Here is a 15163-nt window from a genome sequence, read left to right on the forward strand (position 1 = left end):
AGCCCATCCAATTACGCCTCTCTGGTTGTTGACCCAAATCCTGAGAAGCTAAAACTAAACCTAATATTCAGGAGATATTTGCTACGCCTTCAATGTGTCTCTAACATCCAATGGCAAGCATGTGATTAGTCAGCTGGATTGACGTGATGGGTGATACAGTTCAAAGCCTGATCCCACTGGGCTTCCAAGAGAGACACATTCGTGCCCAACCCATGCCCTTGTCGTTTCAGAGGAACTAAGCCTCTCCGAAGCCACCCTGCATACATTGACCTGTGCCGAAAAGTGCGGCATTGCAGAGAGCGCACAAAAACACGAACTCAGGAAGTGACCACTTTCAGGCAGTAACAAATCACGCAACACTGTGAACTATCTGTCACTGTGGGCCCGCCTAATGGCCCGAATATGTTATATGCTGACGGCCTATGCTGGCCAGAACAGCGAAAGTTTACAACCCATGGACAGCTGGGCTTTTCTAGACTAAGCTGAGGGCTGGTGATGGAGGTCATGGCGGACCGTGGGTTCACCATTCGAGACTTGGCTGATGAGAGAAGGGTCAGTTTGAAACCCATCCCGCTTCACCTACAGGCCAATCAGTGACCAATGAGGAGAGCGACACGCAACCAAGGCGAGTAGCCAATGCGTCCGCATACCGTGGATAAGAGCATCCCCAAGAGACCTGAAGGTCTTTACAGATTTTATCCCCAGACCTGTTCGCATCAAGCATGGCACCCGAAACTGAGCCACATCTTAACCCATCCTGTGCTGGCCCTAGTTACTACCCTGAAGAGGTCCACTGATACAGAGTGCCTCGTGAGGTTTCGAATCTTGCCTCCGTGCCCTGTCCAGCCAACACCAGCCGGTTGTCATTTAAATACAGATACAACACAACAACATACTGCATGCATTGTATTTTTTTAATATTAGATTATGAATATTTTTCATAGCTGATAATGTGTGGCGCTGCTTTGATATTTAATTTGTAATACCTGTTAGGATTAAACATTGATCTTTCTTGTTGAAGCCCCATTTCTTAGTTCCTTCCAACAATTAATAATTACAGTGTTATTTATGTACAGTATGAGCTTAATATGAATGATGAACTGTGTTAAAAGAAATTGTAGCACTCTAAGGAACATATGAAATGCAATAATGCAATAACAGTGCAATAATGAAATGAAATTACATCAAACTTTATTTTCACTCAAACAGTACAGGCACATATGATATATTGCACAGCATAAAGAGATCATGTAAATTGTGCATTATGTAAACAACAGACAACTGTTGGCTCCTGTGGGCATGACCTAAATAAGGCAGTTTATTTTGGTTTTAAAATGCTGAGATATTTACTGCAGAACTGTAACCTTCCCTCAACAAAATCGTCAACAATTTTCGGGAGCATGTGGGCAAAGTAGAATGTGCGCAGCCTTATGATATGCCTTCAGACTGTCCATTGCTTTTCCATCTATTGCCATGGATTGAACGAAGTAGGAGCAAATTTTGCTGTACGTTATGCTGGGCCACGTCGTCATGTTATCCTCCCAGTTTTGCACTGAATTCGGGTGGGGGAGAGTAACGCCATCTCCAGTCAAAGAAGTAGAATCGTGTTCCCAAGCTAGCATCACTGTTAGCATCGAAATCGTTGTGTTTACACCAGTGCCCGTCTGACTGTTTACACCGGTTTACACCGACAGACGCTGTGCAAAAGACTTCCGGCGGAAATGAAGTGCATTTGTGTAGGGTTATGGCGCTACCCGTGGTTTGTCGCGTAAACTTGTCTATACAATATTCATTCAAGTGAACTTACTTGGTTTTGTGGTTGTACAGCATGTCTTCTTTGGTGTTAAGGAAATTAAATTAAACCAATTTATCAACGTTGAAATCATACCCTCTTCTTAACCCTAATCTCTCCTCCTGTCATCTGTCCACTGCAGGGTGCGTTTCCTCCTGGGGGGTCGTCATGGGGAGTTTAAGTTCCTCCCTCCTCCGGGTTATGCCCCCTGCTTTGAGGCAGTGCTGCCCAGGGAGAAGCTGAAGCTGGAGGCCAGTCAGGACCAGACTGCGGCCAGAGACTTGCTGGGTCCCACCATCACCATGAGCCAGGCAGCGTTCACCCCCACCCCTGTGGACACCAGCCAGGTATTCACACCATAATAAGCGTCTTTGAGTTGTGAAAAGCGCTATATAAATAAAATGCATTATTATTATTATTATAATCAAATATTAAAATAAATCAAAGCATGTTAATCATTGCCTTACTATTAGATGCTATTTCATCCTGCTTCATTTAGGGTGTGTGTGTGTTTGTAGATTGTGCTGCCCCCTCACTTGGAGCGGATCAGAGAGAAGCTTGCAGAGAACATCCATGAACTGTGGGTGATGAACAAGATAGAGCTGGGTTGGACGTACGGTGCCGTGAGTATCAGACAGATAGATCAACAGTTGAAAAAAACACTCATTACAAGCCTATTTCTGTTTTATATTTGTCTGATGGAAATGTCACATGTTGGTCTCAGGTTTCAATAAGTAAATAGAAGAATCCCACTAATTGGTTTATTCTCAACCTCATTGTTTCATTTATATCATTTTCTGTGAGCATAGGAGATGACACATGTACTCATATCAGATCAGTCTATATGCTGTAAATCCTTGTTCCTGTTCCCTGTGCTCACAAAATAATCAGAAACTAAATTGACAGCTACATTTATAATTTCACCAGCTGTTTCCTCCTTTTATTATAAACGTGTATCTGAACATTGTGGATGAATACTGTATAAAGTAAAGACCATCATTTTTTACCAAATACAATTAAACTGAAGATAAAATGTATTAAATGTTATAAATTCAGATTAAAGCCTCAATAGAAAATTACGTTTTAGAAACCTTTCAATGCAGCCTGTAAGAGAACAAAAATCAGTCTTCTTGTGTTTATTATCCAACTGTGCAGCTCATTGCGTTTTCACAGCAGCAACATCGCACCATGTGCTAAATCTGTCTCTTTCAGTAAATCTGCTTTCAGGTCTGAATGAGACGACAGAACTAAGAGCCTGCTCATTAGCTACTCATCTGTGCTCTGCACATCAGAGATTACACCACTCTGTGTCAACAGAAACTTTATCTCCCTGTCCTGATGTGGGGGGTGGAGGGAGCAAGGTGGAACCAAATGCAGAACACATGAGCACTTAACAGATAATACCTTTCTAGACAAGGCACTTTGATCTAGACAAGGCATGGCAAAACAGGACAGAACGTCATGATCACTTACAAAGGACTACAAGGATTTGACCAAGACTAACAGAAAGCAGGACTGAGATACAAGCTGAATCAATGAGGCACTAAAGTGCAGGTATACCTGGGGCAGAGGAATAGAGTAACTAAGTATGGTACATTTACTCAAGTACTGTACTGAAGCACAATTTTGAGGGATTTGTACTTGAGTATTTCAATTTCTTTTTTCTAGTCTTAATGATGTGAGACTAGTGTTAAATCAGACTTTAGTTCCACCTGCAGTAAATCCACAAGCTACCCTGCAGTATACAAAGTCATTCAAACTAGCTGCACCTTTACCAGCTTTGAGAACACCTTCATGATCAATCATAAAACATATCATATATATTATTCTGAAATGGACCAATCTGCACAATGACTACTTTTACTGTCGCTACTTTAACTATATTTTGATGAGAATACTTTGCTACTTTTACTTGAGTAATATTTGATTGCAGGAATTGTACTTGTAACAGAGTATTCCTACACTCTGGTACTTCTACTTTTATTTTAGATCTGAGTACTTCTTCCACCTCTGACAGGGGGTTAGGTGATTACATACTAATTGAAGTAGGTGAAACTAATAAGGCCAGGAAAGACAATAAAACAGGCAGGAAAAAAGAGGAAGTAAAAATCTGTTACAGATAAAAGAACATGTGAGGTTGCGTTTATTTTCATTATCAACCACTGCATGTGTTCAATTACACCCCCCTCACAGGCTGAAGCTGAATGCTTACTTTAAGGTCATTACAGCGTTTCCCGGTCTCAGCAGTCATTTTTCAAACCATCCAGTCAGTCAGTTTCACCCACCTCTGGGACTCTTTCAGTGCTCAGCCTCAGCCCCAAGAGGGTCATCAGTTGTTGCCCAGTTGTATGGCAGTATATTCAGAAACTACAAATCCCAAACACTCAGAAGTGAAACCTATTAGAGAACAGAGTTATTGACGTAACTCCAGTTCTATAACTACATTCCTCCAGGCGTCCCATGGTTCTCTGTGTCCTGAGAGGGGTACCAAACAGCAGGCTCTCTTTCTGCCCTAACCGTTGCTCTTTCTTTTCCGTGTGATTCAGGTACGAGACGATAACAAGCGGCAACACCCCTGTCTGGTTGAGTTCTCAAAGCTTCCTGAACAAGAACGCAGCTACAACTTACAGATGTCTCTGGAGACTCTCAAGTAATATATCAGACATTAAATGACAATGAATTTAAATATTGACCTGTGACACCATTAACACTTTATACTTGTACTGTACATTAGCAAATGATGTTCTGTGGACCAGGTAGTTGACTCACCTATTAGTGTCTGTGCAGTATATAGACGTAATGGTGATGGTGTTACAACCCGGCTCGTGGGCTGTAACATAAAGCAGGGAGGCGAGACGAGAGGTAAGAATAATTAGTTTATTTGTTTAAACACAACAACTAAATGGACACCAGCAACAGGTCCCCAAAGCTGGCGCAGAGAGAGTGCCCAGAGGAGTGAGACAGACGTAACCGGCTGGGCTCCTCCTATATCCTGTTTCATCAGGTGTAGCTCATCCGGCAGGTGCGCCTCATCAGACAGCTGCTGCTGGAACCTGCAATCACACACAAAACACACACACACAACCTGACGGCACCCCACGTGGTGTGGCGGGGTCGTCACAATGGTTACATGCTTGTGTCAGTATTAAACACCTGACCACTAAATCACCTGTTTAATTATGTTTATTTGTTTATGTTACAGAACTCTCCTGGCCTTGGGTTGCCATGTTGGCCTTGCAGATGAACACGCTGTAGAGGAAGTCAAGAGCATGAAGCTGTCACAAACGTAAGTCACCCAACATCAGTATGATAAAGAAATAAGTAATGCCAATAAGTCAAAGGTGGGATTCTTCTTGATTCTAATCTATCCGTGCAGCTATGAGTTGTCCGGCGGGTATAAACCTGCTCCTCTGGACCTGAGCCACGTCAAACTGACCTCCACCCAGGAGGCCATGGTGGACAGACTGGCTGAGAACGCACACAACGTCTGGGCACGGGATCGCATCCGCCAGGGCTGGACCTATGGCATCCAACAGGTAAGAGACGGTTACACAATATCTTAATACTGAGCGCTTAGTTTGGATTTGGTGCTACATTTTAAGAATGTTTACCACTTGTAAACTGTCAGACAATTGCTAATAAATCCCTGCAAATAAAACATAACATATAAACACCTTGAGAAAGACCAAGGAAAAATTAAAGTTGTTATTTGGTATCCCAAACATTTTGGCCTCCAAACATTTTTGCAAGAATTGCCTTTTTTTGGCAATTGGATGGCGAAGACTTTAGTTTGGAACTTTTATTGTTTAAAATAGGAGAGCCATACCTCTTTCAGGCCCTAGGTCTCTAGTTTTTCAGATGCAAAGTTTCATATAACTGGGATAATTCTAGAGGCAACGACATTTTCAGAAAGTTCAGTTTCAAACAATTGCACAAATAACTGTTCAAAAACTGCATGTTTTTATCCGAGGATTGCATGGGATTAGCATGAAGTTGACATTGCCAGCAAACTCTCAGAAGGGGTTAATGAATGTTGCCTATAGACTGCTCAGTAATGGTCCTAAGGGAGGGGTGAACACTGCTGTTTCACTTTTGTACCCTGCACTGCGTTCCTATAAAGTAAATGGTTGTTTACTTTTATTTTTCTGGCTTGGGACTCTTTCCAGGATGTGAAGAACCGTAGAAACCCCCGCCTGGTGCCCTACGTTCTGCTGGATGAGAGGACCAAGAAGTCCAACAAAGACAGTCTGAGGGAGGCCGTCAGGACTCTGCTGGGATATGGATACAACTTGGAAGCTCCAGACCAGGACCACGGTGAGACCCTTCACTGACTTATCATTCAACAACTTCAATATATTTTCTTTGTATAATTTGTTTGTTCTGTGGGAAAATGACTTAATTTATTATTCAAAAGAACCGCATTATGATCATTCGTATTGTTTCCATGATGATGAGGTACCCAGGTTATTCCTCGTCAGGTTTCTGACTTTCCGTTCCTGCTTTCTTTTTATCCAGCGGCTCAGTCTGACCCCAGCAACATGTCTGCTGAGAGGTTACGCATTTACAGAGCAGAAAAAACCTACTGTGTCAATTCTGGGAAGTGGTACTTTGAGCTGGAGGTAAGAAGAGGCATGTTAGCATTTCTTTGTAGATATGAACTTTCAGGTTGTAACAAAGTATTTTTCTTAACTTAAGAGTCTTCACAACACTGTTCAGACTGTGATCTACTCACTAAACCAACCATGTTTAGTGTCAAATGTCTCCACAACTCTTTGACTGGTCCTGAAACATACCCGTTTCCTGATTCTCCTGCAGGTATTAACAGCAGGAGAGATGAGGGTGGGCTGGGCCAGGCCAGGGTGCCTCCCGGACCAGGAGCTGGGGTCTGATGACCAGGCCTTTGTATTTGATGGCTTTAAGGTAACTGGACTTTTCTGGAGTTTCTGGCACTGCACTGAATACATTTTCCTATTTTAAAATATTGTCCAAATAGGTATTAATGGGGAAGGTTTTCTTTTTCTCTTAGGTCCAGCGCTGGCACCAGGGTAACGAGCACTTTGGGCGCGCCTGGCAGACGGGGGATGTGATGGGCTGCATGGTGGATCTGAACGAACACACCATGATGTTCACACACAATGGAGAAGTGCTACTGGATGACTCCGGATCAGAGCTGGCCTTCAAGGACTTTGAAGTTGGTGAAGGTCAGTGCTGCATTATAGACCGTCACACACAATTTTGACAATTGAATAACTTGTAGCCCTGACTCACAACAAGGACCACCATCAAACTATTGAGCAGTTTAAATCTTGCTTTTCTCCGACTGTTGTTAACCCTTTCGAAACAAGAGTCATGTCACACTTGACCTTTTACTGAATGAAAACAGAAAATATTGCTTTAATTTCTCAATTGATCAACTGTATGTTTAGTTGCAAATGGTTCTTTCTAAGCATCCTTTATTGATAGTGTTTGATAGTAATGCACAAAGGGCTTCATGTTAGTGATTAATATCTTCTCTTTATCTCCAGGTTTTATCCCAGTGTGCAGTCTGGGTGTATGTCAGGTGGGAAGAATGAATTTCGGTAAAGACGTCAGCTCTCTGAAGTACTTCACCATCTGCGGCCTGCAGGAAGGCTACGAGCCGTTTGCTGTCAACATGAACCGGGACGTCACCATGTGGCTCAGCAAGAGGATGCCTCAGTTTGTACCTGTGCCCCCCAACCACCAACACATAGAGGTGAGGGGTGGGGGACACCTGCAGTGCACACTCAGAACTAAATAGCTTCTGATCAAATCTGCTTAAAGTTTTTGGTAGAACTTTTAGGGTCATGGTTTCAGACTTTTGACGAATATTTCCCCCCCCCACAACTGTACCATAAACTACCGAAAAAATAAGCCAAGCTGAAAAGTGGACACCATTGGGAGAACTCACTCTTTTTGATTCGTCCTTCTGTTTCAGGTGACGAGGATAGATGGGACAGGGGAGTCGTGTCCTTGCCTAAAGGTCACCCAGAGGTCATTTGGCTCACAGAACAGTTACACTGACATCACCTTGTACAGATTGAGCATGCCCATAGAGTGTGCAGAATCCTTTCCTAGATCCTCAGCTAACGACAGCCTCTTCACACCAAAGAAGGTAACAGGACCTAAAACACACTGACATGTACAGTGTTCATGCATACACAGAAATATAAACACTGATTGACGGATAAAGTACTTTGTGTGTAACACACACTCATTTGCAATGTCAAGGAGTTGAAATTGTTTTTATTCAGCCGCTTCGCATTATCTTTCATTTATTTCTTGAAGAGCAAACAGTAGGGTTGGGTAAATAATGGAAATGTGTGTGGTGTGTTCACTGTCTGTTTCTGCAGGATCTGGAAGACTTTGAAACTGTGTCAGACTTTGAGGTCCTGATGAAGTCTTCTAACGGTCACAATGGACCCAATGGACCTGAGAGAGACGAATTCAATAACCACAAAGATTATACCCAGGAGAAGCCCTCCAAGCTCAAGCAACGGTAAACTCTCATCAGCACTAAAGATCACAGACTTAAAACACCTGTTAGATACATCCAACTTTTGAATCTTGTTATGTACGTTTTTTGCAATCATTATGTTTTAAATCACTACTTTTTAACTTTATTAACCTAAACAAACATCTGATCCATCAGGTTCATGTTGAAGAAGAACAAGCCAGAGGGCTGTCCATCATCTGCCCGTCTGTTAGAGGAGGTGATGGCTGAGGACAGGGACGAATATGAATTCCTAATGCACGCCTCTACTGTAAGATAATACACCTACAAAACACTTGCATGCAATAAACTTTTTAATGAACCCAAACTTTATGTGATCTAGTAAAGATACAGTAGGTGGTTTTCAAATCATCGTCATACAGGTCTCAAAAAACTGTTTCAGTTCAGTCATTGCATTTGTTATATAATATTATCTGCATTTTTCAACTTCATATTTTTTACAAATATGTTAACTCTTGCAGTTTTCACCCAATTATTTTTAGCTAAATGTATTGATTGTGTGTTTTAGTATATACCTCTTATGAAGCCCTTAGGGAAAGTAACTGTGATCAAAAGAGATACAATTAAACTTGACTTAGTTTCAAAGATTCAAGATTCAAAGGCTTTATGTCATATTTTTTTTATTTTATTTAACCTTTATTTAACCATATAAAAAGCATTGAGATAAAATCTCATTTGCAATGCTGACTTGGCCAAGAAGGCAGCAACGTTACACATAACACAAACATATAAAATACAGAGAACATAACTAAGAAAACAAAAGACGAAAAAGCAGTCACTACATTCTGCACATTAGGACAGTAAGAAAGGTACACTACTTATTACTGCAAGAGCAGCTGGTGGTAAGGACCTCAGACAACTTCAACTTAAAACATGCTATTGAGACAATTGCCCTCAGTTTGAGGCGTGATTGAAGGTCATTCCAAGATTAAGGACCATGATAAAAAAGTCTCCTTTTTCCCAGCCTCAGTCCGCACAGCAGGAACCTGGAACCGTATCCAGGCACTGGATCTGAGGTTGTAAGAGTCACAAACTGGAGCAAATCTGGCACATATGTACAGTGGAAGCTTACCTAAAATGGCTTTATACATTAATAAAAACCAATGCTGCATCCTAAGCATACTAAGTGAGGACCATCCAGTTAGGCAGTTTGCATGATGAGTCCTATAGGGTGCATTTGATATATAACGCAGTGCAGCATGGTAGAGTGGGTCAAGTTTGGCCAAAACAGTGGGACAGGCAAATCTATAAATGGTATCACCGTAGTCCAGCTGGGACAGGAATAAGCCAGAGACCAACCTTTTACGGGATGAAGTTGAAAAACAACATCAGTGAATTTCAATTTATTTGATAGAACTTCAATGTGATGTTATCAAATAAATTGAAATTCACTGATGTTGTTTTTCAACTTCATCCCGTAAAAGGTTGGTCTCTGGCTTATTCCTGTCCCAGNGACACGCCATGCAGTGTTTCCCCTACCATTGTTTCTGTTGCGGGGGCGGCTGCGCCCTGCCACGGCAGCCTCGCTGCCCGCCCTGAATTCAAGGTGTTTTATTTAAAAAAAAAATTAGCACCAAATGCAACTGAAGCTATCTATCTACGGTCAGCTTTGGTCACATGAACATGTGGGCTCTTTTATTAAATAAACCTTTAAACGCCTATGTCTATTTATCCGATCTATGTGCATGTTTCAGCACCCCGTTTACACCGGGAACAAAACGGGTTGGATCCGATCGTTTCTCTTGCGTATAGCCCTTTTCATTTACACTGAGCCGCTAACAAAACGATAAAAACGGACCCCACAAACGATAACGGGCTCCCAAGGTGATAGATTTGCCGAAATCTAAACGCTCTGCGGGGGTCCAAACGGCCTCGGCGTGCTAACTCGCCCTCTGTATACGCTCATTTCCTGAAAAAATAACGATAGCCCGCCCCCCACCTCTCCCCGCCTCCCCCCACCTTCATTGCTGATGCGTTTCGCCAACAACAACAACAACAATGGCGCATCACAGGGTTGCTGCTGTGCTCCAGACGCTACTGACCATGATACAGATATTAGTGTCCAGCGCTTTCGAGCGGTCTCGTGTGGAAGTACAGCGCCACTTACAGTCCCGGCATATGTACTACAGTGTTTCCAGCGTTCTCGTGTGAACAGACACGTCAAATGAAACGAATACGTGTGAACGGAAGACTTTTTTGAAAACGCATACTGTGCATAAACGCAAACGTTCCCGTGTGAGCAGCACCTCAGTGTCCACTGCTTTGCGTATTCACATTCTCCCTCCGCTCTGTTTCTGAAGGCCGGGGCTCCGCTCCCCACACACACACACACACACACTCACACTCACACTCACACTCACACTCACACTCACACTCACACTCAGAGATAAGAGTGGAGGAAAGGAGGAGAACAACAAAGTGTAAAAAAGTCAAACAAATCTGCATTATTGCCCCAAGCTCTGCTGTCTGCCCGTTTGTGTCCCCCCCCCCCAAGTTTCAAATTCATTTTTTAACCGCACGCCATAAAAAGTAATACAGTGTAACACTGTACTGTATTACTTTTTAATGTACAAATACTTTGTTACTGTACGATATCAATAACAATAATCCACAGGTCCTCTCTCTGCTCCAGAGGATAAAAAAAGACCAAGACATAATTTCAAAACAAATACAATTGTACTTTACTTGTCCTATCAACCAGATGGCTCTCATGGATTCCCATTGTTATTTCTTAGCATGTTTGACACATTAACATTCACTAACAGTTGAGAAAACGAGCCCCAAACCTTATCAAAGGTTTCATTTTTCCTTTTCAAAATATACGTTATCTTTTCCATAGAAAAGCAATTACTCATTTCAGGTGATCTTTAAGCCTAGGTAGCTTAAATTATTTGATTCTTTTTGTATTATTTCATTTTTATAGGTAACATACTTAATTGCAATTCAATCTTGTACCTTCTCATAAACAATTTCCACAGAGCAAGGCAATCTGTCACAGTCAGCATGGTGGCCTGATTTGTTTTCCTGTTATATCATTATTCAATTTTTCTGCTTGAAATATTCAAAGATAATATCAAAACAAATTATACCGTACAAACTGTATCGCTACACCAATGTCCTTTTTGTTTATGATCTATTCCTTCTGTTATTTCCTTCTGTTTCCATTTTTCTCTACTTCCTCTTCACTTATTTGTTTTCAGGGCATCATGCCGTCACCAGTGTCTGAGCTGAGGGGTCCAAACATTAAACACCTCGAAGGTTCATTTTTGGATGATTACAATTTCCAACATACCACGCCCTACATCCATGCGCTGCGGGACCCCGTCTGCAACCGGGTCACTTTGGTGAGTTTGTGTATATAATTCATTTGGACACCATTATAGTGTTCGAGATCACCTTTTCCCTTAACCCTTATGCAGAGTTGGGTGTAATAATATTACTTTTGTCGGTAACGGAGTAATGTAACGCGTTTTATAATTCAGTAATCACACTACAGTTAGTAACATTGCCCGACACGCCTTAGTTTGTTACTTTTATACAATCAGTAATCACAGACTACAGTTAGCCTATTAACATAAAGAATGACTAGATTCTCCCTTTGACAGACAAGAGGGATTTCCGCCGCAGGTTTATATTTACGCAACATTTGCGCGAGCATCCACATGCAGTGCATAAACAGTGAGAGAGTCAACAGCGATAACTTTCGAGGGGTGGAGGTCTGCCCATTATTTTTAGTTCGTCCGAAGAAAGGACAGGAATGTGACGGTGAGGTGCAAACTGTGTCCAGGCCAGAAGCTTTTATCCACTGCTGCAAACACAACGTCAAACCTCAACAAGCACCTGCAAAGACAACATGCTAACGTGAAGCTAATAGCTAAGGAGGACCTCCGAATCCAGAGTGAGGATGTCGAGTAAAGTAAACAGCAAACGCTGTTTGTGTTTTATCTTAATGTGTGAATATGTGTAAATATGTCTGTTGATTGTATATATAGAGGTTATTTAAGCAATAGCTTACGACAGGCCGTTGTATATGGTCATTATATCATAGTTAAGGGGCGTGGTTCGGCCCGATGCGAAGCGAAGTTAACCTTAAATGTTTCCATCTTAAGCTTTGTTAGTTAGTTAGTTAGTTTCGTGATGGACGTAATGTAACAGTTGTAACGGTTGTAGCTTTTCTCAGACGAGGGATACATGACTTGTGAAAAGTAACTACGATTCTACCCGTGATATACGCTCATTATATCACAGCTAAGAACCAATCAGATTGCTTGATTTGACTTGTCCGTTTTATAAACATATTTATACATATTTGTATTATTGTATTTGTATTTGGGATTGTTGGAAACGTTATTTCGATCTCTGTCGGTACAAACACACAACATGTACATTAAAGTTGACTTTGACTAATGCAGTGTGAAGAAGCTGGTGTTTTGGTACATACTGCAGAAAATATAAAAATAGACATACTCTATAACTATGGTTCATTCTAAATGGTAACTTCTGTCCCTGTAAATTGTATTATACAAGTTGGTTGTATTCAAATAGTACTTGTAAGCTCACTCAAAGAAAACAAGCATGTGACAGTTTTCCTCAAGGCTTTATTTCTAGTCAGTCTTTCGTGTGAGGTTCAGGTCAATTGATATTTGTGAATGAGAGTTGTTGATGTGTGTGTGTTCCTGCCTCCTGGCTCAGTCCTGTCAGACTTGGTATAGACAGCCTGTTTAGCCCACAGACTTTACAGAATACAGCAACAACAACAACGCTGTCTCTCTCACACTCACTTCAAAATAAACCACCCTGTGCAGAACAGCCTTTGCATGCTGCTGTGTTTTTGACATATTGTTTCTGTTCATTGATTTCCTCCTTTGACCTCTTGATGTGTCAATCTGAAGGCTAATGTTTGTTAATGCAGCTCGCTGGAGTTTTCTAAGCACCCGCTGCTCTCAGTATGCTGTCAGGTCGATGGTTAATTCTCTCCTCAGGGTTTCTTTCTAAACTGAGATGAAATGGACAGGACAACCGTGCTGGAGAAAATGTAACGTTAAAGTAACAAGATCTTCTAATGTGTGTTTCCTCAATAGCACACCGATTAAAAATAATTAAAAACTTTGATAATGTCAACATTTGGAATTTTTTAATATTATTCAGTTTGTTTTTCTAGATCATGGACAATTATGGTGATTTATTTAAAGAAGCGCGACAGGAATATGTTTCGGTATTAGGAAATGTGAATGGGTGAATGATGACTTGTATATGTCTCACTGAATTGACTTATTTGGTAATAACAGAGACATTGTTAACGCTGTGCTTTTCCTGCTATGACAAGTGTACATTTGTAAACGTGTAGAATGTAAAGTAGTATGCAAAATGCACATATTCAATTTAACTGAACATTTTTAAATATAATTTTTTGACAAACTCTTTCTCTAGGAACTAAGCAGTGGCACAATGCTGAGGATCTCCATCCCAGAGATCGCTACATCAGAGCTCGGTGAGAGACACACACACACACACACACACACACACACACACACACACACACACACACACACACACACAGCTGAGTCAGAGCAGTTAGGTCCTGGAAATTAGGTTTGAGAGCTGCCTTACGTTATTACACAGTGACGTATAATACTTATGTGTTGAGGATGCCATTACAAGACACACACACACACACACACACACACACACAATGAATATTCAATAACGATTAAGTAATTAAATCCATGAAAAACGTTTTTCTTGCTTCTTTCTTATTATTTATTTTTCTTCCTCGTTATCTTTGGCACACATGTTAGTTTTTAGTGTACTATATATAGAAATATTCACTTCACTACATGAACTTGGATGTGTTTTAATTGCCTTTGGAGCTTTGCCTTACTAAACAAAGTTAAAATGAACCCTTTAAGAATAGTTATCCACTGGGGGAATTAGCGTAGAAACCTAATGTGCGTAAATAACCTAAAATACATTTTCACATGGGACATTCATCGTGTGGGAACCTCAGTTAATTAGTGTATCGATCCTCGGGTCAATAAAATATACACCGTTCTCTTCAGTTCAATCTGACTTTAGACAACATGTATATTAAAGTATACATTTTTAAAGTTATAGTAAACAAGATTAAACCGTTTTAAAGCTTGATTTTGTCGACGGCTTCTGAAAATACCATCTGAAGTACTTAAAAAGGTATTTGTCGATTCCCATCAAACACAATCTAAATCTCTTCTTTAACCAAGGTCCTGTTGGATCATTTAATTTCAGTAAAGTATAGCTTTCTATTTATTTTGTGTTCCATATTTAATTTAAAACACAACTTTAGTATTTTCCAGTCAAATGTGTACGATTGAGTTTTTTTTTTTACGTAACATTTTGAGTTAATTGCTCTGGTAGAAATGTCAATTCAGTTAAATTCTTACTGAAAGGCTTGCCTCTGAATCTCTTTTTCAATCTGCTTTTATATTTTCTTTACAAAATCTCTCGAAGTACTTTGGAATGATGAATATGAAATACACTTACACTGTTTTTTTCAATTCATGCAAAGCTCTATCAGTGTATCTTTTATTTGATTTAGTTGGCTAATGGCTCCTCGGGCAGATCTTAATGTCTGCTCCAACCATGACCTTCAAGCTTCTCTATCTCCTCCAGCTTGTATTAAAGCTTGTCTTTTTATTTAAAGCCTTCATCATCACTAAGGTGTGTACGTATAATCCTATCTGCCTCCTGCTTCTACCTCTCTGTCTTTGCGTTTTTTCTCCATCATTTAGTAATCGATCCTGCAGGCAAGGCTCTCTCCCGCTAATGAAATGGCATTTATCCAACTCTTCCCTGACCTTTCC

General features: G+C 40.9%; 1 protein-coding gene across 1 annotated transcript; it reads left to right on the forward strand.

Moving 5' to 3' along the window:
- The first annotated feature begins 504 nt into the window (after positions 1-504).
- LOC104957114 (ryanodine receptor 2-like) lies at positions 505-9863 on the forward strand. The gene is made up of 15 exons (XM_010784728.1): positions 505-593; positions 1935-2139; positions 2311-2415; positions 4339-4442; positions 4995-5078; positions 5169-5328; positions 5959-6106; positions 6308-6411; positions 6608-6712; positions 6819-6993; positions 7318-7526; positions 7749-7925; positions 8164-8309; positions 8463-8574; positions 9777-9863. Exons 1-15 carry the CDS (start codon positions 505-507, stop codon positions 9861-9863), a joined length of 2010 nt encoding a protein of 669 aa, XP_010783030.1.
- Positions 9864-15163: the final 5300 nt, after the last annotated feature.

This window comes from Notothenia coriiceps, unplaced genomic scaffold, assembly GCF_000735185.1.
Source record: "Notothenia coriiceps isolate Sejong01 unplaced genomic scaffold, NC01 NC01_scaffold00026424, whole genome shotgun sequence".
Taxonomy (NCBI): domain Eukaryota; kingdom Metazoa; phylum Chordata; class Actinopteri; order Perciformes; family Nototheniidae; genus Notothenia; species Notothenia coriiceps.